The sequence below is a fragment of the Phocoena sinus genome, chromosome 9 (genome assembly GCF_008692025.1).
Source record: "Phocoena sinus isolate mPhoSin1 chromosome 9, mPhoSin1.pri, whole genome shotgun sequence".
In the NCBI taxonomy this organism is placed as follows: Eukaryota; Metazoa; Chordata; class Mammalia; order Artiodactyla; family Phocoenidae; genus Phocoena; species Phocoena sinus.
In genome coordinates, this window is record NC_045771.1 from 59165714 (window position 1) to 59192233 (window position 26520).

The 26520-nt window shown below is 38.3% G+C and overlaps 1 protein-coding gene across 3 annotated transcripts; it reads right to left on the reverse strand.

Annotated features, from left to right (window-relative positions):
• Positions 1 to 511: 511 nt before the first annotated feature.
• On the reverse strand, positions 512 to 26520 carry PON2 (paraoxonase 2). 3 transcript variants are annotated; one of them, XM_032642811.1, is made up of 9 exons: positions 26208 to 26520; positions 18200 to 18270; positions 11320 to 11375; positions 7522 to 7687; positions 6859 to 6985; positions 5214 to 5414; positions 2554 to 2635; positions 1703 to 1831; positions 512 to 1130 (listed from the first exon to the last, which is right to left on the reverse strand). In XM_032642811.1, the coding sequence occupies exons 1-9, from the start codon at positions 26279 to 26281 to the stop codon at positions 972 to 974; spliced, it is 1065 nt and encodes a 354-aa protein (XP_032498702.1). In that variant the 5' UTR covers positions 26282 to 26520; the 3' UTR covers positions 512 to 971. The 3 variants fall into 3 exon arrangements, with proteins under 3 accessions (XP_032498702.1, XP_032498703.1, XP_032498704.1); XM_032642812.1 differs by having other exon boundaries at positions 6859 to 6949; positions 26208 to 26372; XM_032642813.1 differs by lacking the exon at positions 1703 to 1831 and having other exon boundaries at positions 26208 to 26381.

A 26520-nucleotide genomic window follows, 5' to 3' on the forward strand; every position in this document is an offset into this window, starting at 1 on the left:
ATGGGGGAGAGTATGAAAAGTGAAGTGCTTTGATAAGTTACAATGGAAAGAGACATGTGAAAGTCTCTCTTCAGGGTTTAAGATGAATTTACAGGAGGTACAGTGAGTGGAAAGAACGCTTCTCCATGAGGCAGACCCTGATCCTGACATTGCTGGGATTAACCATGTGGGCCTGGATAGTTGACTTCATCTCACCTGATGAAGTTCACGGCTGTGTTCAATAAGGAGGTGGCATGATTGACCTTCCAGCTCCAACCTGTTATCTCCTCTTTGTATGCAAGTTGGGCTCCCATTAAGAAATAGAGCTGATGGAATACTCCATATTAATTGAGAATTCCAGTTGCCATATTTAGTTACTCTTTGTTTTATTTTATTCAAATAGTTTAGTTTTTCAGCTGAGAAAAATTAGTATTGCCATGCCTGCACATCCCAAGGTAACCCCACAAAGAAGTGGCTACTTTCTCATTCCCCCACTGAGGATATGCCTTGAGAATTAAGCACAGACAAAACATGGATTTTAGTTAGTCTTTAATATAACTCCAACTCTTTAATAGTAAACAAAGATGTAAGTACAAAACATCAAAACATGTTACCTATCAGTAGTTCTGAGTCACAGTGGTCACACTGGTGGAGCTGAGGTCACTTACATTTTAAGGAAATATAATCTACCCTGTTTCAGTGGAATTCATGCTCTGGCAGTTGGAAAGCAGGCTTATTTTATGCAAAGTGTATTCACTTTACTGAAAGCAGCTCTCTTCTCTCACCTTTACTTGGCAATTTTAAAAACTGTTCACTTTCCTTTTGTGTTAAAAGTGCTATGTGAACTGAAGGGGGGCTTTCATTACTGAAATAAATTTACTATACATGTCATACATTTCTGGGTCAACGTTGCTGGTTAAACTCCCCCAGAATTAGCAATTCATAGAAAATTGTTAAGAGAAGATAGCATGCCTGCATAGCAAAAGGACCATTTAGAGTTGACAATACAGGGCTCTATGGTATAAAGTGCCTATAAGCAGCTTCCTATCATACACCGAGGCCACAGAACTTCCCTGGAGAACAGACCCGTTGTTGGCATAAACTGTTGTCACTGTAGGCTTCTCAGATAGAATATTCTGGATGCGGAGAACCTATTCAGGAGATACAAACGATTAATATAGAACCACCATCCACCCAGTCACTCAGTCACCAATAACCTTCCACAAAGACCCAATGATTAAGAGGACATGCTGTTGAAAATAGCAGTTGCCAATTTTTTTAATGTTTCAATTACTTTGTTAAACCTTCAAAGAAAGTACTTTCTTAAACCATCTAGTTATTGCATGCCAACACAGGATTGAGTGTTATTATAGTAACTGAGCATTAACAGAAATACTTGCACACGAACGTGCCTACTTTCTCACTGCTTTAGCACGAACAAAAGTAATGACATGTGGAGAGCTGACAATAAGCCAGGTATTTAAAAAATTGCCAGTATACCACACAAGGAGGGCACGTGTCTTTATAAAAAGGTCTTTTGACTAGTTTCCACCATAATTTAATACATCAAAAGACTACCTTTCTAAAAGTATTTGAACAATGTGAAATTCTGCCAATTATTGGCTAAAAGCAATTACAAAACCAACCACCACATAAGTTTATGGTATTATTAGTTTAAAAGGACTTGAATAATTAAGGTTGAAAAACTAAAAAATATAAACACCTCTGATGAGGGAGGATTGTTCGGGTCATAAACGAAGAGCTTCTGGCCATTAGGATGACAGCCTACCAAGATGTCCCCCGAGGAAGGATCAATAGATAAATTATCCACCAGTGTATCCAACTTGAGTACCTTCCAAATGAAAAAATGTCAATATCTAAATGCCATGAGAAATTTGATTAAATAATTTAGGGCTAAACTTTCTTGCCCCTATGCATATGGGGAACTTTCACCCATCTCCTGCTTCCACCCTTTAACACCAATATTGCTTAAAATAAATTTAATACACTGGTTTAGAGTCACTTTTCATTTCTCCTAAAATTAAGAAAGCTGGGGCAATAATCAATCTCTCTAAAAAATGAATTCCTTTCCCCTTAAAAGATGCACAGTGATCAGTTAGCTCAAGGAATTCATTCAAAGCAAAATAGGAAATTCTTAATCAATCTAAAATATGTGTTGTCAAGCAGGAAGAAAATAATAATGGTGTGGAACCCAATTTCTACCTTCATTTATTATTGAAAGAACTGACAACTTGTATAAATCTTCATTTCAGAATTCATCTATTAGTCTTTTCAATTGTGAAAATTCTTATTGGAATTCATCAGGTGCCGTCAGTACTTCATGGAATGGGCTCTAAATCTGATGCAAATATCCCTCCCAACACACTGCTGCTTGTAATCAGTCAGTTCTTGTGATTGTGGGGAAACAAGAGACTTGGCCAGTTACCGAGAGGAAGCAGTGAAAAACCCAGAATAGCAACACTGGCTATTCTGTTCTAAGTGAGGAATTGTTATAGTATAACTATGTAATTTCAAGATTAATGTCTACTTTAGATATAGAAAGAAATATTTTACCTTGAATTGAGTTAAATTCATATTAGGGTGTTTTTCCAAAACGTGAATTTCATGAGCCAATATATCAGCAACATAGATGTACCTTTGCAGGAAGGATATATTGGTTAGAGCCCCAGGCTAATATAAAGCTTCATTAACACAGTATGACGAATAAGTCTTAATAACCTGCCAAGAAGTTAATCAATGATGGGCTCTCAAGGAATGCTTGATAAAGGTCAATTTTTATTTAAAAAGTAAGCTTTCAAAATCAATTCAGTGTTACTACAACAATCATGGAACTGTTAAATTATTTTTCAAAAAGTTTGTAAGGAAAAATAATATAGGACATCATTTAAAATATAAAGTCTGTGATATTTGCCACTGAAAGGACAGTAAAACAAATATTTGGTTTCAAAAAAAAAGCTTTCACATTCTACAATATAATTTGATATTTCAAGGGATCATTTACATGTAGAAACATATGGTATAAAACAACACATTTTATTAGAATATTAATACTTAATATTTAATAAGTATTTATTAACATATCGAGAAATGTAAGAGTTAGAAATAAGTATCTATTCAGAACAATCTGTCTGTATCTAAGGAGGGTGAATTAATGGACTGCTTCACGGTAATTTTTCTCATTGAATTGCCCGTTCCATGGCAACTGTTCTATTGAGCAATTATAGTGTGTAAAGCCACGAACTCAGTATTGTGACAGATATAAACATGAAGAAGACACAGCCTTTTCTCCTGAAAAGTTTGTAGTGTGTTGGGGGTGATCAGATGGTTTAGACATATAAAACAAATAATACAGCATGATTGGTACCATAAGACATATTTCAGGTCTAGAAACTGAAGAAATCTCTAACTCCTAAAAAAACAGAAGGGCTTATAAAGGAAGGGGGCATCTGCAGTGGACATGGAAAGAGAGACTGGATTTGAGGATATGAGGACAAAGCGCCTTTTAGGCAAAAGAAAACATGTGAACAAAGGCACAGGGGCAAGAATAAGAGAGGCAGTTTTGCAAAATAATGAGTTCTTGTCTAAAGCATAGTAAGTGTGGAAACAGTAGAAGAGGGAGGTTGGAACTAGCTTATTAAAGAAAGTCCAACCCATTCGCCTGCCTTGATTTGATAAGCAACTGGGGTCCACTGAATTTCTGGAATAACAGAATGGCATGATAACAAATGGTCAGTTCAACAATGACTAACCATGTGCTTTGTAATTGGCTGTGCTCAGTATGAGGATACAAAGATGAAGCAGACTGAGGTCCCTCTTTTGGAGATCTTGAAAGGGCAGGGGAATATAAAAGACAAAGTTGGCAACAGTGCGAAAAATGGAAGTGGACTGAAAACAAGTGGGAAGAAAGTGTAATACTCCAGCCAGAGAGGGTGAGAACCTGAACCAAGCAGGTGTCAATGGGAAGGAAGAGGGGGTGAGGGTCAGGGACGGAAGCACAGATAGAACCAGTGTGACCTGCTCAATGGCTGAATAGGAATGGTGAGAGAGATGGAGTTAAAGCTGGATGCCCTCTTGTTATTATTTTTAGCTTGGGTGACTGGAAAGTTTGACTGTCATAACTGAAAGATGAGAGTTGAGGAGAAAAACAGATTTGGTGGGAGAGGTTGGATTGGGTCAGTTATAGACAATTTAAATTAAATGATTCTCTATTCATTTTTCTGTAATCAACAAGAAAGAAGAAATTGTCATGAAAATAGACATTTAGTTGTCACAGAATGCCAGATTTATTTCATGTTATATTTGTAGTAGTTTAAATTGTTCAGTGTGCTAAGGTAGTAAAAGGGAAAGTTAATAAAGAGTTTAATATCCTTCCTCTAGGTTACAGTTGGACATATAAAAATAGTGAGATAATTTGGGGGGGCAATTTGGCAGTATCTATTAAAGTTAACATTTAAAAGGAGCACCCTCTAAGTGAGTAGTTCTATTTTGAGGGGTTTGTTCTACAGAAACACTTGCATAAATGTGCAAAGAGGAGGCGCTCATAGCCCCACATTTAGCCAGTGCCCAGTGGGCATCTGAACCTAGGTCTATATGACTCCAAAATCTGAAGATTTAACCACTATGCTGTATGTAATTCTCCCTTGGGGGGTTTTTCCTTAAAAATATTTGGATAAGTTTCAGTGGTAAATGAGAAATAAAAAATGGTTTTTATACAGAAAAAAAAAACCCTACATATCCATTTATAGAGAATTGGTTAAATTAGTTTACAATCATCCTGAAAATGGAATAATATGCAGCCAATAAAACAATGATATATTTATTTAAAAGGAAAACACCTACCTAATACTTTAATATGTATATATAAATATGAACCCATTTTATAAAAATTTACATTTATAAAATTAAACTCTACAAGGATATATACCAAATTTATATACTGTATATAAATATATATTTATATATTACATGTAAATATATAGTACATATATGTATATATTTTATATAAAACATCTATTTAATAATATATTACATATATGTATTCTATATTGTAGTATTATAGTAATATTTGTAAATATTATATATAGTATATTTATCATAGACCAAAAATATCAAGTAAGCTATTTCTACATTGAAAAAAAAAAAAAGCAAAGTAAAGAATTTGGCCCAGCACCATGACTGAGAAGAAATGAAAATACTTCTATAAGAGACCATACTTTTTATCAGGTGAAATATTGATCCCGTTTGCTGAATCAAATCCTTCCGCTACCACTTTAACTTCATCTGGACTGTAGTAAACGACATTTGTCCAGTGTAAGTTCAAATATGTTTCCAAATACTTTAAGAAAGGATCAGAGAAATAGTGGTCATTGGTAGCATAGAAATGTGCTGGTCCAACAGCTATGATATCATTCACACTGGAAGAGAAAAATAACATGTGAGAGAATATAAAAAGCCAGTTGGTCTCAGTATTAAAGATTAAGTCTCCAGAAGGTTTACATAATATGTGCTTTAAATTTTTGGTGAGGTTTCCCAGGAAAAACTCAGCTAAAATCACATGGCTATAGTCATATGTAATCTACTATAATATCATTTGCTGGGGAACAATTTTTTATGGTACCAGGTAATTTGAAGACAGGTCATTTAGTAATTATGGCAGGTTATTATAAAAGGAAAAAGAACTTGGTGCCAACAGAGTGTGTTTTTTGACAGCAAGAAATGTAGGGTTTAATAACAATACGAAAAGACAGAGCTGTCCAAGGGAGAGAGCTCGGTGGAGCCTCATTGGCTGGTGAGCTGATTGGGCTGTCAATAACATTTACGTAGCTTCCATATTCTCAGTTGCTGGATTTTCCTGAGTTCCTTTGCTTAGTTATTAGTCAAACTAAGGTTGACTGTTCAATTTCTACCTGACTCACAAAGCCGACCTGCTAAGAACGAACAGGCGCTCAATAAACACGGAGAGAAGAATGATGAAATTGCCATAGTGAAATGCTTCAGGTGAGAGACTTATATGCTAAAAACAATTACATTTTTAGAACCAATTAGGTAAGGGTGTTATTAAATTTAAATTCCAATTACCCTATGCAAAAATGTCTGAAAGAGTAGCTTTCTCCTTTGTTAAAGGAAAAACGGAGCTACAGGGAAGGTGGGTCCCCTCTCTGAAACAGCACCCTAACGCAAAGGCTGCCTGGATGGTACTTATGCTCCTGTTTATTATGAATTGAATTTTTGGAAGAATGGTTGGCAGTTACACACTTAAGTCCTAGATAGGGAAGTAACAGAAATTAAAAATATTCATCAAGTTCAAACTTAAAAGATGCAGCTGAGCCGGGGCGGGGCACATAATTCTTTTTTAGTCACATTATCAACTAGCTCTATGTTCTTGAAATAGCAGTGACCCACTTCCAATTCTGCAGGACCATTGGCCCACAGCTACCTTGTGAAAACAGTTCTTGTCAGTTCCATACTAAGCATACAAACTCCATATAAAGCAGACTACTCTTCCTTGGCAGGACAGGTGTTATTACTATTTGGATGATGAGTCATCTGAAATGGGAGGTGACAGAAGGAAAAATGGTGAGGTTTGTCTTCTACTCTCAAGATGTCCCTGAAGAGCAAATCCTCGGTAGTCCAGCATTTCCTTATTTCTCAAGGGAGCCCACATAGAACACTGATATCGACTTTCCCTGCTCTGCAAGGAAACTATGTATACACACATACACATATAAATACATGTATTTGTTTATGTGTATATATATATATGTGTATTTCAGCTCTTACAAAAGGTGAAAGGACCATCATAGGGAATATTTGAAAATGCTACAGATAAATCAGAGAATGAACAAAAGGACTAATTACCTTGGAAGAAGCTCATGTTTGATTGTTTTTAGATGCAAAAGAGAATTTTCTTCCTCCTCAAATTTAAAAATTTCTACTGTATTCTTGAATTCTGGGTGGTTTACAACAAAGAGATAAACTGTGTTATCTAAAGAATTGAAAGAACAGAGTTAATTTACAAGACATAACCATAGGACCTCTGGGCAGACACTGACATTTAAATACCACGAGCAAGGAAAGGTTGAATGTATAAGCTGTTAGACGACCTAACAGATCATTCTTCTTCCCCGTCTTTCCCATCACTGTCTGTCTGGTGTTATTTCTGTTCATTGGTCCCCTGACCTTTAAGAAAGAGTGTTTCCCACTCCATATACAGAATTCATGAATAATCTGTTAATAGTTTAATTCACAAATATAGCTCTTTTTCAATGTAATGATAATAGATATTTGAAAAGGTTATGAAATCTAAACATTCTTTCAGGTGTTAACTGTTAGAAATTTCTAAATGTAGTATAACTTACTGCCAGCTGAAGAGGCAAATAATGGACTTATTTGTATGAAGAATACAGAAGTAATTCATGAGTTAATTGTTCTCTTACTACAGATATGATCCAAATCTATTTTCCACAGTCATTTGCAAGCCATTGTAAGTTTTTTTAATGTTGGTAGCTCATCAGCTCTTACCACTGTCTATGAAAGTGCTGATACCATGTGGATTAAATGAAGCCAAATTAAATCCACGGCTGATTCTTAATTCCAGTGCCCTTGGGTTTTCTTCTTTTAGATCCATCATTAGTATTCCTCCAGGCTTATCTGGTGCAAAACTGTGGAGGCCTGGACATTTTAGACCCTTTTTAAAACAGAGGAAAAAGTTAAATATAAAGGCTTAAGTATTTTTATAGACTAAAGTGGCAACTATAAATAAATGATAGAGACTTTGGCTAAAGGTGGTGGCATAAACCTGCAAACACAAAGAGAGCAGAGAGGAAACAATATAAAAAAATAATAATTGGAAGCTGGGAGGCTGAAAGCTGAACAATAACTGATATTTCTGAGTTGAGGCAGAAGACTAAGGGTTTAGTCTCTTCAGAGGGTAACCAGAAGGTTGGTGGACTGGGAGATAACGCAGAGTTGAGGGCGGGGATAAGCCACTATCTGACACACATTCATTCTCTCCCCATTGTAACATGAGGTGGGACTTTGTCTCATTTGTTCACTGCTAGACCCCAAGGCCTGGATCAGTGCTTGGCGTGTAGTCAGTCTGTCCTTTTCCTACTGATTCCAAATGTTGCTTTTATCATGTACTAGATCCCTGTTTACATATTGGTCTGTTTGGACTCATGTCTAAATCCTGTGATAATATGCCACTTTTGAATTACTATAGCTTTACTTATAAGATACAATATGTATATATATATGGCAAGTCCTCACATCCCACACCACATTGCTTTACCTTTCCAAAATAGTCTTAAATATTTCTGCTCATTTATTTTTCTGTATAAATTTCGGAAATTAAGTTGCTGCTCAAATGGAACCTTATTATTACTGGTAGTAGTAGTAGTATTACATTTTCTATTTGTTTTTTCCTAGTGCATGGGAAAGCCATTGAGTTTTATATGTTCATTTTGAATACAACCCTATCACTCAACTCTCCTATTAGGTCTAAGAGTATGTTAGGTGAATCTCTTAGACTGTTTAAAAAACAGGTAATCACACTATCTGAAAATGTCAGTTTTGTCTTTTTTTCTACCTCAAATTTCTTTTTCTTGTTTTCTTGGGTTATTAAGAACTCTAGTAGATTACTGATGGTTACAGTATTTTAGGGCATTTTCTTCCTTTTCTAAACATTAATGAGAAGGCAGTTAATGTTGCACCACTAAGAATGGTATTTGCTATAGGTTTCTGGAAGGTTTCCTTCTACTTCTAGTTTTTTTGGAGCTTTTAATCAGGAATGAGAGTTGAATTTCATTTAATGCTTTTTCAGCCCTCACTAAAATAATCGAGGTCTTTTCTCTTTTAAATCTTTCAAGTCATACTTTATGCAAATTTAAAAGGGTACCCAAAAAATCTCACTTTATGCACAAATTGTATTTAATAGAAATTTTCTCCAATTAAAAAATATCTATCAAAATTACACAACTTCAAGGCCCAACAAGTAGAATAAACTGCAATTATGCTATTGCTACATGGCAGTGCCAATTCAGTGGTTAATAATCTCTATTGTTTATTAATGTCCCATAAATGATAGGGTTTCAATGCTCAGGAAGCTCTACCAGGGATGTAATAACTCTCCAGAGTTATTGTAATACTCCCTATCATTTTAACCTCTTTTTTCTCTTTTTCAAATTTTATTTTATTTCCACATGTGGTAAAATATACATAACAGAGAATTTACCATTTTCACTATTTAAGTGTACAGTTCAGTAGTGTTAAGTACATTCACACTGTCATTTAAATCTTTTTTCTATTCTATGTCATCTAATTCCTCATTAAGTGTGATGTTAGTTTTGAGATGCCCCTCAAGCCTGTAACTGTGGAATAGGATGGGCTAATTGGCTACAATGCTTGGAAGAATAAACAAATGCTATGATGTAGGAGTTATTCATTTAGAAAGGAGTGCATTCTGGGAAATATTAGAGACAATGCTGAGTAAATTAAAAAAAAACATCAGTAAAATGAGATTGTTTCTCAATTTGAAAAAAAGAAAAGAAAAGTCATATAACCAAGGAAGGATAAGAGAAAAACAAGCAGAAGGAATTCTGTTGACTTGGCTACAAGATCACTGTGACTATATTAAGCCTCTCAGCTAAAATGGCTGTAGATGTATTGTGCTTGGAGACCTCACCCCTCCTAATTCAGATTTATTCCTGTGGGGAGAAAATCTTGAAATAGGTGACTTCTGGATTACGCAAATCTCTGAAAACAGCTTCTTTGCAAAAAAAAAAAAGCAACTGCCTTCTACTCTACTCTGGATATTTGCATTCTAGTTATGAATAATGTTGACTAGGAGTCTCAGTGTTTTTTCCTAAGAATATAAGATATGTGTGCAAGCATGTGCTTCTACACAAACTCAGAGTCCTCCTAGAAATGTCATTTTACTCATTGTGTGTAGGTAATTAACTAAGACTTTTTTTTTTTTTTTTTGCGTTACGCGGACCTCTCACTGCTGTGGCCTCTCCCGCTGCGGAGCACAGGCTCCGGACGCGCAGGCTCAGCGGCCATTGCTCACGGGCCCAGATGCTCTGCGGCATGTGGGATCCTCCCGGACCGGGGCACGAACCCGTGTCCCCTGCATCGGCAGGCGGACTCTCAACCACTGTGCCACCAGGGAAGCCCCTTAACTAAAACTTTTAAAGCCATAGTTTTAATATTGGGCTGGCCAAAAAGTTCGTTCGGGTTTTCCCGTAAGATGAGATAAAAACTCGAACAAACTTTTTGGCCAATCCATATAAATATCAATGTTTCTGCTAAAGTCTACAGTATTTCTTTTCTCCCTCTGTGGTAAATAACCAGCCACTCACAGCCTTTCATATAAAAACCATCAGGAACCTGAAGAGTGTTCTAACCCTCATTCTCATCTCAGCTGAGTTCTCTCACCTTTCTCATAAGTCTGACAACTATTTTATTAGTGTTGTGACTCTCTTCTGAAGCATCTCCAAGTTATTCACATCTTTCCTGAGTCTCAGTGCCTGAAAATAATGGCTGCTGAGAGGGAACAGAATAACTACAGGCTGCCTTCAAAGTTGGATACTTCTTTCTCAAGAAAAACTGAATCCATGAAGATGCCAAGGTCCCTCACCTTGGCCCATGCCAGGGAGGAGAGAGAGGTGGTCAGAACTTCCTCCTTGGCCCACATATACAATTTTCTAATTAGAATGCATATTGGTGTAGCCTAGCATCACTCAGGCCAATCAATTTTAAAGTCTTTGTAATGTATGCCTGAAAAGGTTGTTATTTTTCAGCTTATAAAAATTAAGGCAAAAGTGAAGGGTATAAATAAGCTCAGTCAATGACATTCCACTTACGTTAGGCTATTTGGGGAAAAAGAAAGAAAGCAAAAGCACTGGCCTTTGTCTAGGAAAGTTGGTATATTGTTTGAAAATAAATAATAACAGCAAGAATACTAGTTTCAAATTGAATATCTAATGGAGAGGTAGACGCTGTATTTAAAATAGCATAATGTAGTATCAAATATCCACAATAATGCCCCAAATATCCTTTTTAATAACAAACTTTTAGAACACAGATTGCATTGGAATATTTTAGTGCAAGCCAGTGGGAACATAAAGAGCAATAAATCAATTGGCAAAGACTTTTTCATCCCTACATTCAGAGGAGCTGGAGGAAAATTTCCAAGATCCTGTTTGACCTGTCTTTTTTTTTTTTGAAACTGAGGAACTTTAAAAACAAGTTACTGCTCTGAAGGCCTCATCAAACTCCCTTGTACCTCCTCCACTGAGACTGGGGAAGGAAGATACTTACCACGCTAAAGAAAGCCAGACCATTGGGAAGTATGTCAATATCTTCAGAGCCCGCTTCTGTTAAGTTCAAGAAATAGATAAATGTCATGTTCGAATTCTGTGACTTGTTAGGTAGAGCGTTGTTTACTTTATCAGTATCTGTATCTTTCGGAATGGTTCTGATTTTTTCTTCCAAGGAACCACTCTCTTTAATAAACGTCAGTCTAAATCCTTTCCTGCAGTGAACTTCTGACTTTAAATGTTAGAGATTTTATGTCTAGTCAAATCAAAGTCAAGTAATCACCACATTTCCAGCTATAATACCGAAAAAGTTGACATCTGTACACTCTTATGATAAACATCCAGATGTCTGTACAAAAGTAATTGACATCAGGGGAATATTACTTTCAGAATGAAGGGCTCATCTTCATTTAACCATGCAAATATTCTTGTCCCTTTCTCGGCTCACTCAATCGGAAGCAAACACAGACTTTCTCTCATTAACAGAGATAAAACACCTGGGATTATATAGTCCCTCTTTAAAAAACAATGCCTGCTTGTTCTCATAAGCAAAGAAAGCTTTCTGTTTAATCTTTAAATTTAGGCTTTAAATTACAGGAAAAAAACTAGCAAAAGAAGATTAATGGAAAATACCATGCACCTAAGCCAGGTGAAACTCCTAACAGTGTCTCTGAAACAGGCTACAATTACTATTGATTGTTTATCGATTGTCTGCAGTACACTCCACACAGCACAGCAAATAATTAGACATAAGACCTTGCCAGTGGTCTCACTGTGTAAATTCCACAGACAGATAATAGACCCAAACACAAGAAAAGAGGAATAAAAATGGCTTAGATTAAGCCAAATCATGACACATGCTCTGAGTCCACAAAATCCAACCTTCCACTTTAAGCCCTCTCCAAAGGATTTCTCCACGATTATTTCTAGGTTGTCAAAAACAAACAGCATCTATCCAGCTATATGGACTTTGATTCCTGAGTTTGCATTTGGCTGGCCGCCTCCAGTGTTGCTGGCTCCATCATAGTGGAGAAAAGCAAAAAAAAAAAAAAAAACCCAAAACTTCACTTCATAAAGATGACCCATATGCTTGCTTCTCAGAAAGAAGAGAGATAAAAGTTTAAGTATTGTATGCTTGAGTTCTTAACCTGAGGTCTGTGGATCCCTAAGTAACCACACATGGGTTTCAAAGAGTTTATGAACCCTCTGAAATTCTATGCAATGCAAAATGTCTTGTGTATGTACAGATAAGACATTTTCTGTGAAAAAGGTTCTTGGCTTTCAGCAGATTCAAAAAAAGGGTCTGTGATACCTCCCAAAAGTTAAAAACCTCTAGATTCTAGTGCCATGGTGTTTCTTAACTGATAAAGAGCAAGGACCAAGGAACGCTTCACCATGTATACATACACAAACACACGAACACACACACACACCTGCACACAGAATTCTAGTCTAAGTTCTGCTTTCTAGATCCATTGAGTAGGAGCTCAGTTAATTAAAATTTGTTGTTCCTGAAAAATCATTTAAGACAATTTAACTTCAACGTGCGCACGCTTACACCCATAGACAAAGAAAAGATATGTAGAAAAAAATAACAATTTTTTTTGGGTGGTGGGATTATGAGTGATTTTCATTTTCTTCTTTATACTTTTCTTTGTTTTAAAAATTTCTACAAATAATCATATTCTTTTAATAAGCAAGAAAAGAACAATGTTTTTTAAAAGATATATTCATGTCAACCACATTGCTGCTTCTTTCTGTTTAATTCCGTTGCCTAATTCCAAGGAAAAAAAGTCATCTGTAGCTTTCTTTAGAATATTTTCCAGATCTACTCCCCGATCTTTATTTCTATAGCCGTTATGACAGTAGGCTTTTATCATCTCATAACACCTAATTTTTTCTCCTCTAATTCAATAATAGAAATAGTAGTAGTGTGAGTAGTAACAGTAATAACTACTAACATATATTGTTTACCAAGAACCAGGCTCCTTATAAGTACTTTACATATGTTAATTCATATAATTTTTGTAACTCTAAGAAGCAATATTATTATCTCTAATTTTAGACTAGAGACTATGGAGCCGTTGAAAGGTTAAGTAAATTGTTCAAGGTCACAAACTGGGAAGCTGGGATTCAAGTCTTTTGTTCTGACTTAAAAATGCATAGAAAAAATACAACCTAGCATTTAATGAAATTTCTCTGTCAGAACCATCCCCTGGTTCCTCTCTGAAGATACTTTACTTTGTAAATCCAACTGTGGTCAATTACATATGTTGGCTTTTCCCCCAAAATGTTTGCTTCCATGCCTTTCACCAAGATCTTCATCAATTCATATCCTGTACTTTTCTTTCAAACACTCTTTCTCTGGAAAGTCTTCTAACTTAGCATATCTGATTTTGATCCCTTCTTATTCCTTTAGCAATTATCTATCTGTGTCAGAGATGGCCAACTGCTCCCCAGTATCCATACTCCCCTTCTTTTTTTTCAGCTACAGGTACACGGCAACATAGCTACAGACATTTTCTACCCCTTCTTGCTGATAGAGGTGGCCATTTATCTGAGTTCAGGTTAATGGGACATGAGAGTACAAGGTAAACTACTTGCAACTACTGGGTAAAATAAAATAAAAATATCCATGTAAATTTTCTTTCTACCCCTTCCTGCTGGGAAGTGGCAACAACTGGAGCTCTAGTCTTGTACCAAGATGGAAACAATATGTTGAAGGTAGCTGTGTTGCTTCATCAGCCTTTGTTCCAGAATGACCACATGGAGTAGAATCATCTAATCACCCTAGGTCATTTGCTTATCTTTGGACTGTCACATAAAAGAGAACCAATTTCTCTCTTCTCTAAGTTACTTATTGTAACTTTATAACAGCAAATCAGCCGTTGCCATACCCAACAGAGTATCCAAAATGTAATGTAGCCTATTATTTTCCACGTTTTTGGTTCATTAATCAGATGTGTGTATTAATCACTCTGGGAGAGAATACTATATTGGGAAAAAAATTGCAAAAGTTATTTAACCTCTCTGAGCCTTAGGTCCTTATCTGCTATAAAAAGAAAAAATATGTCTATATCTCACATAGTGGGTTTTTCTGTTTTCCTTTTCATAGGTAGATTGTAAAGTACTTGACAACAAGGGCTATAAACTTTAATGCTTTTTAAAAAAAAACCTCTCAAGCAGCAGTTATTATAAAGATCTTGGCTGCCAAGTGTATAAAATCATTTATTAACTCAAGAGAAATAATCCATTCAAAATTTTGTTTAAGTCCAGGACTCTGAATGCCAGCATTTTCAAAGACATTTTAAAATGTTTTAAACTTTTAAGCCTCAAATAGAGTTAAATAGCTCTTTAATTATAATTTTTATTATTTAGATGTTGATATTATACCAAATGTTAGTTTCTGTCTGTTAGATACATTGGAAAGGAATACAAAAAAATGGAATAAATAGTGAGCTTACTTTCTGACCCCCTGAAGGCACATATCCTGTATGATATGTGGTAGTGATTATTACTTATTAAAACAGAAAGACGTGAGATGATATGATATTTATAAAGCACCTAAGAATTGCAAAGAGTTCATTTCTAGTCACGGTGAATGTAGCCTTATTTTATGTGTGTGTGTGTGTGTGTGTGTGTGTGTGTGTGTGTATGTCTTGATGGGGACTCGGGGGACAGGGGATGTACCTGTCCCCTTACCTCTTGGAGGGATTAGCTGGCCTCAACTGCATGGCTGCTACTGCTTCCAAAGTGGAAACTAAAAAAGAGAACCCCTCTACTCCTGCTGCCTACCAAGAGACACTGCTTTTGCCTATGGGAAAGTATGCCCTGTTATTCCTTTGTAGTCAAAGACCACTGAATAAGCAACTGTTGTTAAAAACATATAACCACAAGCTATTATTAACCATTATGCATCACTGACATAGCATTCAACGAATGTTCATATAGTGTATGCTAACCACAGAGCAAAAGCAAAGAAGGGGGAGAGAAAAAGCACAGTTCTAATGAGATCTAAAAATGTATCCCAAATGTGCTTCTAATCACTCATCGTCTTCGCTCTGTTGCCTTTTGAAGTGCCTCAGAGGCATTAAACACTTCACAAGAGGGGCCATAGGTGACATATTTCCTCATTCTTCCCAATTCCAGACAGCAGCTCACACACATCACAACATAAAGGTCACAAACACAGACAGATGCCTGTTCAGAATACAAATGTTGTTGGACTTGTTTTTCTCTGAGGTGCCCTCCATTCCAGTGAGTTGTAGCAGCAATACACTTGGCAGTTTGTCCAGTAATGTGTCTGGCTGTGCCCTATTGTCTACTCTGAGACTTGAATTCGCAGAAGGTGGACTTCACAGGGCCAAGGGCTGTTTAATAATTTGACATTTATTAACTCAGTAGCAAAAATAACCTCCGAGATCACTGACTCAGCCTCCCAACCTGTACAACATCCCTCCCAGACGCCATCTGGCTTCTGCTTAGTGACCAGTTCCAAGGGGGCTCTTCGTGATTGCAGCCAGAAGGCAGGATGCAGTTGCTGGGTTTTTTTGGGACTCCAGACAACCTTAATTCTAGGACGCTCTGCATTATCCAGCACAGACCTTTCCAATCTGGACAATCTGGTATTTGACACTGAGTTTGTATCCTCCTGCTAAGTGTTTGGGCAATAAACAAAGAGGGGAAACCCCAGGAGAAAGAAGTCAAGGAGTCTTGTGAAGGGAGACAGGACTGGGAAAAAGTACAGAAGTAGCAATGGGAAAAGGGGAGAAGAGCACAAAGGAAACAGATGTGTACAGGAGGCGCCGTGCGCAGAAAGAAGCTCTGAAGTAGAAAAGGCTTCTCTGAAAACAAATAGTTTCCATGAAATGGAAGCCTTCTTTGTGTGATCCAGAAAAGGCTCACTACTTTGTTTTTGATAAAAGAGCATTATGAATCCTGTCTGGAGTGAATGTGGTTATAAACATGGGGTACTGAGTTTATTAGCGTTGCCAACGTGAGAGCAATTTAGCAAAGACTATCAAAACTTTAAACATATGTGCTAACTGAACAATAATCCCGCTATTAAAGATTTATCCTTCAGATAAACAAATGCAAGAGCTATATGTACAATGAAGTTCACTGACTTGCTTGTAGTTGCAAAAAACTATACCCACTCAAATGTGCATTAAGGAACTGGGTAAATAATCATGGTACGTGCAAATATTAAAAAGAATGAGGTAGATCTACATGTGCTGATGAGGAAATCTGTTCACACTGTGTTCAGAATAAAGCAAGTTACAGAATATAACCTTATACTAAGATGCCATTTGTGAAAACAGTAGATATAAATGTATATGCATATATTTGTTTGTATTTGCACTGGAAATACCAGAAAGGATAAAACAGAAACTCTATCTTTGAGGTTATTTTTGTGGGAGGTAGAGATTTTTATTTTTTTATTTATTTATATTTTATTGAAGTATAGTTGACAATGTTGTGTTAGTTTCAGGTGTACAGCATAGTGATTCAGTTATATATGTGTTCTTTTCCAGATTCTTTTCCATTATAAGTTATTAGAAAATATTGACTATAGTTCCCTGTGCTATACAGTAGGACCTTGTTGTTTATTTTTTAAAAATTTATTTTAACTAATTAATTTATTTTTGGCTGTATTGGGTCTTCATTGCTGCGCACGGGCTTTCTCTAGATGTGGTGAGTGGGGGCTACTCTTCATTGTGGTGTGCAGGCTTCTCATTGTCATGGCTTCTCTTATTGCAGAGCACAGGCTCTAGATGTGCGGGCTTCAGTAGTTGTGGCTTGCAGGCTCAACTGTTGTGACGCATGGGCTTAGTTGTTCCGCGGCATGCGGGATCTTCCTGGACCAGGGCTCTAACCCGTGTACCCTGCATTGGCAGGCGTATTCTTAACCACTGCGCCACCAGGGAAGCCCCTATCTATTTTATATATAGTAGTGTGTATATGTTAATCCCAAACTCCTAATTTATCCCTCCCTCCCTTTCCCCTTTGGTAACCATAAGTTTGTTTTCTATATCTGTGGGTCTATTTCTGTTTTGTACATAAGTTCACTTGTATAATTTTTTTAGATTCCACATATAAGTGATATCATATGATATTTGTCTTTCTCTGTCTGGCTTACTTCGCTTAGTATGATAATCTCTAGGTCCATCTATGTTGCTGTAAATGGCATTATTTCATTCTTTTTCATGGCTCAGTAATATTTGTGGTGGGTGGAGATTATGTTGGGAGATTTTTTTGTGTGTGTGTGGTACGCGGGCCTCTCACTGTTATAGCCTCTCCCGTTGCGGAGCACAGGCTCTGGACATGCAGGCTCAGCGGCCATGGCTCACGGGCCCAGCCGCTCCACGGCATGTGGGATCTTCCCGGACTGGGGCACGAACCTGTGTCCCCTGCATCGGCAGGCGGACTCTAAACCACTGCGCCACCAGGGAAGCCCTGTTGGGAGATTTTTATTTTCTGTTTTATAACTTCTCTTCCTTCTGACTTACCTTCACCAGCTGACTCCTGGGCTAATGGTACACAGAATTCAGTGGCCACACATAATCCAGACTTGACAAAAATACAGACTTGACAAAATACAGAACACAGATGACAAAACGAATTCAGCAAAGTCACTAAGCAAGCAAGAAGTCTAAAACATAGGATTGTACAAATAATTAATAAATCACAGTGAGAGTAAGAGAGAAGAAGAAATACAGGGTGCATGAGATCAAAAGAGATTGACTGAAAAGGTTTTTGCTGATTTAATGTGACTTTTCCTCTGATAAACAGTAATTATGTGCCAAAATACTGTTAATGAGTTTTCTAGTGTTGTGGGCCAAGGAATGTAAGCTGTGTAACAAGCATTTTCTCAGACTTACCAATTCCTTTAATCAGGTGGCAGTTTGGAAGGTCTACAGATTCTACTTCTCGGGAGGCTTTAAGTCGATTCCTGTTAAAAAAAAAATCTATCTGTTTACATATTCCCTGCTTTGTAGCAGAAAGGGTTTAAAGAGGCTTACAGCAATACATAAAACACAGCATAAATCTAAAGCAGATAAAAGAGAAGACAGAAAACAAGGGTAGGAACATAAAATAGCACCAGAAATGAAGTTAAAATAAAAATGCATATCACAAAGTTCTATATGTGAACATGGGTCGTAAAAGGAAGCCAATAATTCAACAAATACAACTTGGAATGCAAGTTCCTATACAAACGTAAACACGGCACCAGGTCCCATTTCTCACAGCTCTTGTGTTGTGGGAAGAGCTTCAGATGTAGAACCAGAAGCCCTGTCTTCCTTCTGAGGACCCAGAGGGGCTATAAAATGCCCAGACCCTCTGCAAAATGACACAGTGACTGAAAGCAGACCGAGAGAAAATGGCATTGTTCAGAGCCTGGCTCACAGAAGACACCTCATAAATAGTTATTAAGAAACAAGTGGAGAAAGTCCCATCCCCATGACTGTTTATTGGGGTGAGAAGGTTGGAGAGCACCAACTACTGTAGCCAAACTACTTGCTGTTGTAATTTCATAAAAACAGAAGTGAAGGAATAAAGAGAAAATGTTGAATTCTAATAAAGCATCTTCCCTCCTCCTTCCCACCCTGGAGTACAGGGCCACCAAGCAGGGTGGGCAAACAGATCTGGGCTCTATTGTTTGAAGGCTTTCCCTCCTCGCACTGGCTCACCTTCTCTTTCTGTTCTCCACATCCACAAAGATTGACAAGCGTGCCTGCAGAGTAGCTTACATGTTTCAAAGTGGTTCACAGGTACCACACGTTTAAGAGACATGACAATTTGCCAGTTGTCTCTCTCCTATTCATATCCTTGCCAGCTTTGGACTTCTAGACACGGAAAATGGGGAAGGCTACTGGTTTCTTGGCGAGATGGAAGAAGCCGAGGCCTGGACAACCCAGAATTACCAACAGGTGGTGGCAACTATATATTTTGGCGATTCATATATATATATATATATATATATATATATCCATATATATATATGAAAGTTTCCAATTAAACTTTTAATCAGTATGTATTTGGAATCATATAACTCAAATACTGTTAAACTTCTTGAAACAACATAGCAATAAAGCAATAAAATAAAAATAAATGAATAAAATAAAGATATAGGGCTTCCCTGGTGGCGTAGTGGTTGAGAGTCCGCCTGCCGATGCAGGGAACACGGGTTCGTGCCCCAGTCCGGGAAGATCCCACGTGCCGCGGAGCGGCTGGGCCCGTGAGCCATGGCCGCTGAGCCTGCGCGTCCGGAGCCTGTGCTCCGCAACAGGAGAGGCCACAACAGTGAGAGGCCCGCGTACCGAAAAAAAAAAAAAAAAAAAGATATAAAATGTATTAATGTAATAGAAAAAATAAAGCAAATAACATATAAAAAATTTAAATAAAGCAGTAAAAAAAAAAATACAAAAAAATCTCAAGTCTGCGAGTCCCAGCAGTGATTTAAAGGCGAGAACAAGTATACTTAGCCTAACATAAGTTGTAGCAGTAATACTAGTGAGGAGGATGCTGCTGATAATCATGGGTGGTAAAAGGAAATAAATACTAAGAAGGGAGAACATGTATTGAGCCTACCACTGTTCTATGTGATTTACCTGAATGAATTCATTTAATTCTTAAAACAACCCGAAGAAGTAGGTACCATTATCCCTATTTTAGAGATGAGGAAAATGACTTCCCTGAAGTTCAGCACCCAGCCAGGAAGTTCCACCCAGAGGCTCTAATCTGCTGTTGTATTTTTCTCAGAAAGGGGAGAAGAGACCACGTTTCTGTCATAACAGCAAGACTGCATGACCTTCGGCAGGTCAATTAATCTCTGCAGGCCTTAGTCTTCTTTATGCATAAAAATAAGGATGAGACTAAATGACCTCCAAGGTTTATTGACATTGTGTGATTCCAGAAACAGATGTAAATTTAAGTCATTAGGTCACAGCTGAAGTTTCATCAAGTTTCTGTATCATGTGCTGGTTTGGGTGTCAATTTTATACAACTTACTTTTATGCCCATTTGACTAAACAAAGATGGGGTAATGTTGATTACCATCTAACTTTCTCAAAAAATTCTGTGGATAAAATAAAATTCATATGTGTTTGGACACTTTGGTGTGGGGTATTTTTCAGAGTCAACTTAGGTTTGCATCAATGACTGATGATTATACTTTGTTAACAGGGCGATCTTCATCAGCTAGTTTAGTTGTACAATATCATCTCTAGATATGCAGACTGCCCGCTATTAAAACTGAAGAGTAACACAAGGACTGTTACTAGTTAATCAAGTCATTTTTTCTTGTGTTTCCTTTATGATTAAAGAGAGAGGATTTTGCTTCCATCCTTTGTGGCCCATCAAGACTTTCAGTAGAAAGCTGCTAGGCTTTTTGCCTGGCAGAACTATCAGTTCCCTACTCATTAGTGGACTTCTGTACTCCAGAGTGGCAGATCCTATTAGCTAACAAACCTAAAGCCATTCACACCCCTTTCTTCCTTGCTCTTTCTCACTGCAGAAGCAGGCAAGCCAAATATTTGCTTCCAGCCCCCTTTGTACTTTAGGGGTAATCATATGACCCAGCCTTTTGGGAAAGATAAATTTATTACTGGTAGAAAAGGCAGACATAGGAAGAGAGCTAACTGGCAACACTCCTCCATTCTTCACGATTTGACCATATATGTGGTACTTGGGACTACAGCAATCATTCAGCATCCTTAACACAAGTATGAGGACACAAAGCCAACAGCGGAGGATCAAAGAACAAAAACATCAGAACCTAATTTCTTGATGTGATCACTGACTCAATGGACAAGCTCTAGGATGAATGACTCACAGAGTTTGTATCAAGTGAGAAAAGCAAGCTTCAATACGTATAAGCTACCATTAATTTGATGTATGCTACTTGCAGCTGAAAGCACTCCTAAATGATAACAGATTTAAGAAGTTTGGAGAATATACAAATGAAAGCTATACAAACTCTTTGGACTAGCAGATCAATAAGCCTACATATATTAATGCCAAAAACAGATAAATAAATAAGAGATACAAACACAAATAAGTCATATTTTTGCAGCAGCCTATTTGCTCCCTAACACTTTATGTCCACAGCATGCTTATGAACGTACTAGATCAGAGATGGTGTGGCAGTTGCCACTCTGTTGTCATGCAGACATTGCTAATCAATTACAGCACTCTTTCTCTTTAACTCAGCTCCAGCTTAGACACAATGTTCCAGGCCACCACTACTAGGCTATTAAAATGGACACTCTAGATGAAAGCTATTTGCTTTCTTTGTTCTAGGTTCCTTTTGTTTTTCTCACTTTCCTTTTCCTTTTCATTAGAACTTGGTTATTTTCCTTTTAGTTACGAGTATATGATAGGTATAATACAGGAAAGAATGCATACTGCCTTCCTTCAACTGAGCCAGTAATCATTCCTCCAATGACCCCCATCAGAAACATGTACATCATGATTCTTAATCTGGGGTCCAGTGACCCTCAAAGAGTCCATGGGTAAAATTCAGGGGTTTCTGAATTCTGATGGGGGGAGAAAACACATCTTTAGTTAAACCTCTGACTGAAACTGAGTATTTCTTTTGATGATGAGTGTAGGCAACAAAGCCCTGAGCTTTCTACTAGCAGTACCTGTGACTCTGTCACTAACAGAAATTACATTGTTTCATCACATTTTAGTTGTTGTAGAGATCTCAAAATACCATTTATACTCATCTCTGCTTCACAGTATCTACTGTTAGGTATTCAACTACTTCTAGATCTACTTAAGGCTTTAATAAAGAAGGCCATGTTATTATATCCTACATTAGATCTTTTAAATAGTTTGGCAATAGAATTTAAGTATTTAAATTAGTATTAACTTAGATAGTATTTCAGTTTGGTTTGTAATCCTATGTATTTTATTTTATGCATTTAGAAACATGATGCTTGCTGAGAAGGAGTCAAAGCTTCACCAAACTACCAAAAGGATCTATGGCACAAAAAAATCTAAGAACCCCTGCTCCAACATCATTGTCATCATAGGTAACTTTATTGAGCACTTACTACATGTCTGACATTGTTCTAGCACTTTACAAGAATGAACTCATTTATTTTTTACAGCCCCTATATGGAGCATATAGTACTATTATCCCCATCCTACAGATTAAGACACTGAGGCACAGAAAGGTGAAATAAAAGCCAAGGTCTCATGTAAATAGTGGAGAATTCAGGCGACCTGGCTACAAAGCATGAACCCTTAACCAACAGTCATTACCATGAAATGAATCTCTATTTCCTTCACTCAGGAAAAGGCATTACCCATCCAAAGTGGAATGGGTCACAGGCGGTTACTGATTATCTTGCCTCATCATGTGGTAGCAGTAAGGATGCACCAGTTTGGTGTGCCAATATGCTTTGAGCAAACTGGGAACACAGTGTTACTACCAGGTTTGTTCCATATCTCAGTGCCTTTGAACTTACAAACCACTGATGGGGCTTTATCTTTTACGTACAGACTTATATTCAGACAAACTGGGGCTTTATCTTTCACAAACAGACTTGTAAAACCCCTTGAAATTCACCCCTTGGTCCCCTGTAATGCTCTTACTTAATTAAGAATTTGTGCTTAGGCTTGTAAAGCTGGGGAAAGTTTGCTCCAATGGCAGAGAAGAGAGGAGGCCATGGTGGAGCTGGGACAAACTGTATTTGGAAACAGAAGACCTGGCTTAGAGCACAGGTTTGGCACTAACTTCTGAACTAACTAGGCAGCCTCTCCAAGCCTCAGTTAATATTATGTATAATATAGGAAGGAAGACATATATGAAAACTGGAAGAAGCAGGAAGGTAAAAGGGCTTTCTTTCCAAATTTCAGTAAATGTAAGTTTTAGTTTAATATAATGAACTGCTGACAGTTTCAATACAAAGACCAGCACACAGTAGTCACACAATAAATAAGGAGGATGGTGGCTGAAAACAAGTCTGCCCCTTCAGAAGTGTTCAAAAGCTAACTGGATAGCTAGCTTCTTGGTGGAGCTGTCATAAAAGGTGTCAAGCAACAAGCAAAAGTTCAGATGCTTGTATTTGGAGTTCCTGCTCAGGCATAGGTCTCTGATATACTCAAGTCTCATGATTCATTCAAGGGTGTGTGCTTTGCAACAGGGAGCACTTGCCTGGGGACATGTTTGTATTTCTACTTTTTCCTTTATTGCTCCTGGAGGGAGGAGTGGAAAAGTTGGGTATGACATGCCATCCTCCCCTGGGAACCTTAGCCAGTTATAGTTCAGAAGGAAAGAGACAACCTTGATTCCATTTATCCATGCAGGACATACTTATACTAAAAATCATTCACTGTTTATCTGAAATCCAAGTTGAAATTTAAGTGGGCACCCTGGGGGAGAGAAATAACCTGAGTGCCAAAGTGCCATCTCTAAAAATAGAATAATGAAATAGAAGGCAGCAGATGAGAGAAAAAAACAAACCAAAAACCTGTTTTTGAAGAGCCTTTCTTTATGTGGAGGTGGGAACATGCTGCTTTTCAAAATACTCTAAGGGTCTGAAAGGAGAAATATTATGCATTTAAGCACTCCACCGAACTTTGTAAGTAGCAGGCACTTGATGTTCTGCACTCATAGGGTTGCCAGATAAAATGCAAGATGCCCAGTTAAATTTGAATTTCAGATAAATAACGAATACTATTTTAGTCTAATTATATCCCAAATATTGCATGGGATAGGCATATACTAAAAAATGATTTGTTATTTATCTGACATACAAATTTAACTGGGTGTCCTACATTTTTATTTGCTAGATCTAGCCACCCATCATTCACCCCAACATTCTCACATCAGCCACTATAAGGCTTCAACTGTCCAATGAGGTTACAACCCTATGAAGTCACTGCTCAGTAAAGTTTATTATAGTCAAGTCTTTGTAAAGAAAAGATACATTCAAATTTAAATCATCTAGCAGGTGCGTTCTATGTAAATTAAATACGCTTTATTTACTTTTTCTTAGGTTTGCATCTACATTTATCATTTAAAGGGATTTAAATTTAAAACCTTAAGATTAGTAAGAAGAAAAAATTGACTAATTGAGAAAACTTCAACTTATGGAAACACTGGTGGTTTGAAGTTTAGGGATAATTTAATGAGCTTGAGAACTTTAGTGGTCCTGCCTTTGAAACCAAGAGTTGGACAGATCATACAAAATCACCCAACTCAATAACGTTCTGCAGAGCAGGATGGTCATTTATATAATGTGAAAATTAAGCTCAACATGTCCATTTCTTACAAGTAAATGTTCCTCCTCCAACTCTGGTGCTTCCTGTTGCATAGACACTGTTCCTCCTCCTGGCATCCCTTTATGAGCAGATGAAGCTGCAGCTAAGACAGCAGAGCTGGAAACTGTAGTATCACCTTGGCCTTACCCCTCATCCCTGGGGTTCCAGAGTTTGGGCCAAACTACTGCAAGACTTTAACTAGTTTCCCCAGGTCTATTTGCTCTCTATTCTGGTACTTGTCAACTCTAACTGCATGTTAGAATTATCAGGAGAATTTTTTAAAATAAAAAAATACTCATGCCTGGGCCCCACCCAGAGCAACAGAATTGGAACTGCTGGGGGTGCAGCCCAGACAGCAGGCGTCCAGTAGATCCCTACGGCTCAGCCAGGACTGAGAACCACTGCTCTACTCCAATCCAGCCTCCCAGGTCATCTCTACACAGCCCAACTGGTTATGCTTTAGATGGTTTAAACAGGTTCCTGTTTTAAAAAATAAAACACATACAACAAACATTGCTAGTTCCCCTTGGCCTATCTATGCAGGCCCCAATTTTTCAACGTAGGTTTAACCAACTCAAAACCCTACTCCTACTGTTCTCATCCCTTAACTTTATGCTCCGCTCAAATCTAAACTTCCCCCGCCATTCCCCTTCTTCACGCTGCACTCTCCATCTGGGACTGCCTCCTTCATCCCCACTTGTGTTTCACCCATCCCTCAAGGCTAGTGTCAGATGTCTCTTCCTCCTGAACTCCACCTTCAGGCGTTGTAACTTCTCCTCCTTAAACCAACAGGGGTTGGTTTGTACCTGTCCTGAACATCCTAATTTATCTATTTGATTTATTTCTCTCCTTCCCTTTAATAGGGTAAGTAAGGACGGTGCCTTACTCTATTACAGGAGGCTAAGAGTGCATAGCGTACAGAGAAGGTGCTCAACATTTCTGGAATTCTTTCGCATGAGGCTTATCATAATTTGAGTTGATAATTTAGAGACTATGACGTCTGATCACCCACGTTTTTTCCTTATAACTAAAACATGAGATAGACTAGGCGTGTCCTGTTTGGCATTCTGGCTTCGGTGTTCCCAGACGGAGAGATAAATAAGGAAGTGATGTAAGAACAATAGCTGAATATCTCAAGTATCTTTGATCAACCATGCCAAGATTAGAGAGCAGATGAAGAGTTCCTCAAACTCTGAAGGGAAGAGACGGAAAACAACTTTATTAAAGACGGAGGCTGGTTCGGGCAACAAAGGGAAGCAGCACCAATGACCTGAAATAAATCTTTATAATTAAAGTTTCAGTGAATGAGTAATAGTTTTGTTTTCAAGTTAAAGCACTAGGCTCGCCCCTGGGTAAATCGCAAAGGACTCGCTTGTCAACTTACGTAAGAAAGACCTGGGTGCGCAGCAAAAGCTTACAAACTCGCTATGAAGTCTCGCGATTCAGCCCAAACTCTGCCGGGTTTTGGTGGCGGCTGGGGGTTGGGGTGGAGGAGCTCCGCCGGCCGAGGAGCAGAGCGATGCAGAGGTCCTACGTGGCCGCCGGCTCCGGGGTCCCCGCTTGCGCGCAGCCCCTGCTACCCTGAGCCTGGGGACCCGAGAGGCCCCCACCTACCTGAGCGCCAGGAGCCTCTCGCCCAGGAGCGCCAGCGCTATCCCCAGCAAGCTCAGAGCCAGCAACCGTCCCATGGCGCGGAAGCCGCGCCGCCTAGCTCGGCCGGGCCCGGGAGCACTGTGGGCGGTGCCCGCGGTCCGGCTCTTGCGCGCGGGCCGCGCTCCGCCCCGAAGTCGGCGAGCCCGGTTCCTGCTCACAGGCCGCGGCGGCTCCGCCCTCGGCGCGGCCCTTGGCTTTTGTCACCGCAAACCTGCCTCTTGAGACACCTTCCCGGCAGTGGGAACCGTCCTATCCCGCCCCTGGTTAGGCCAAG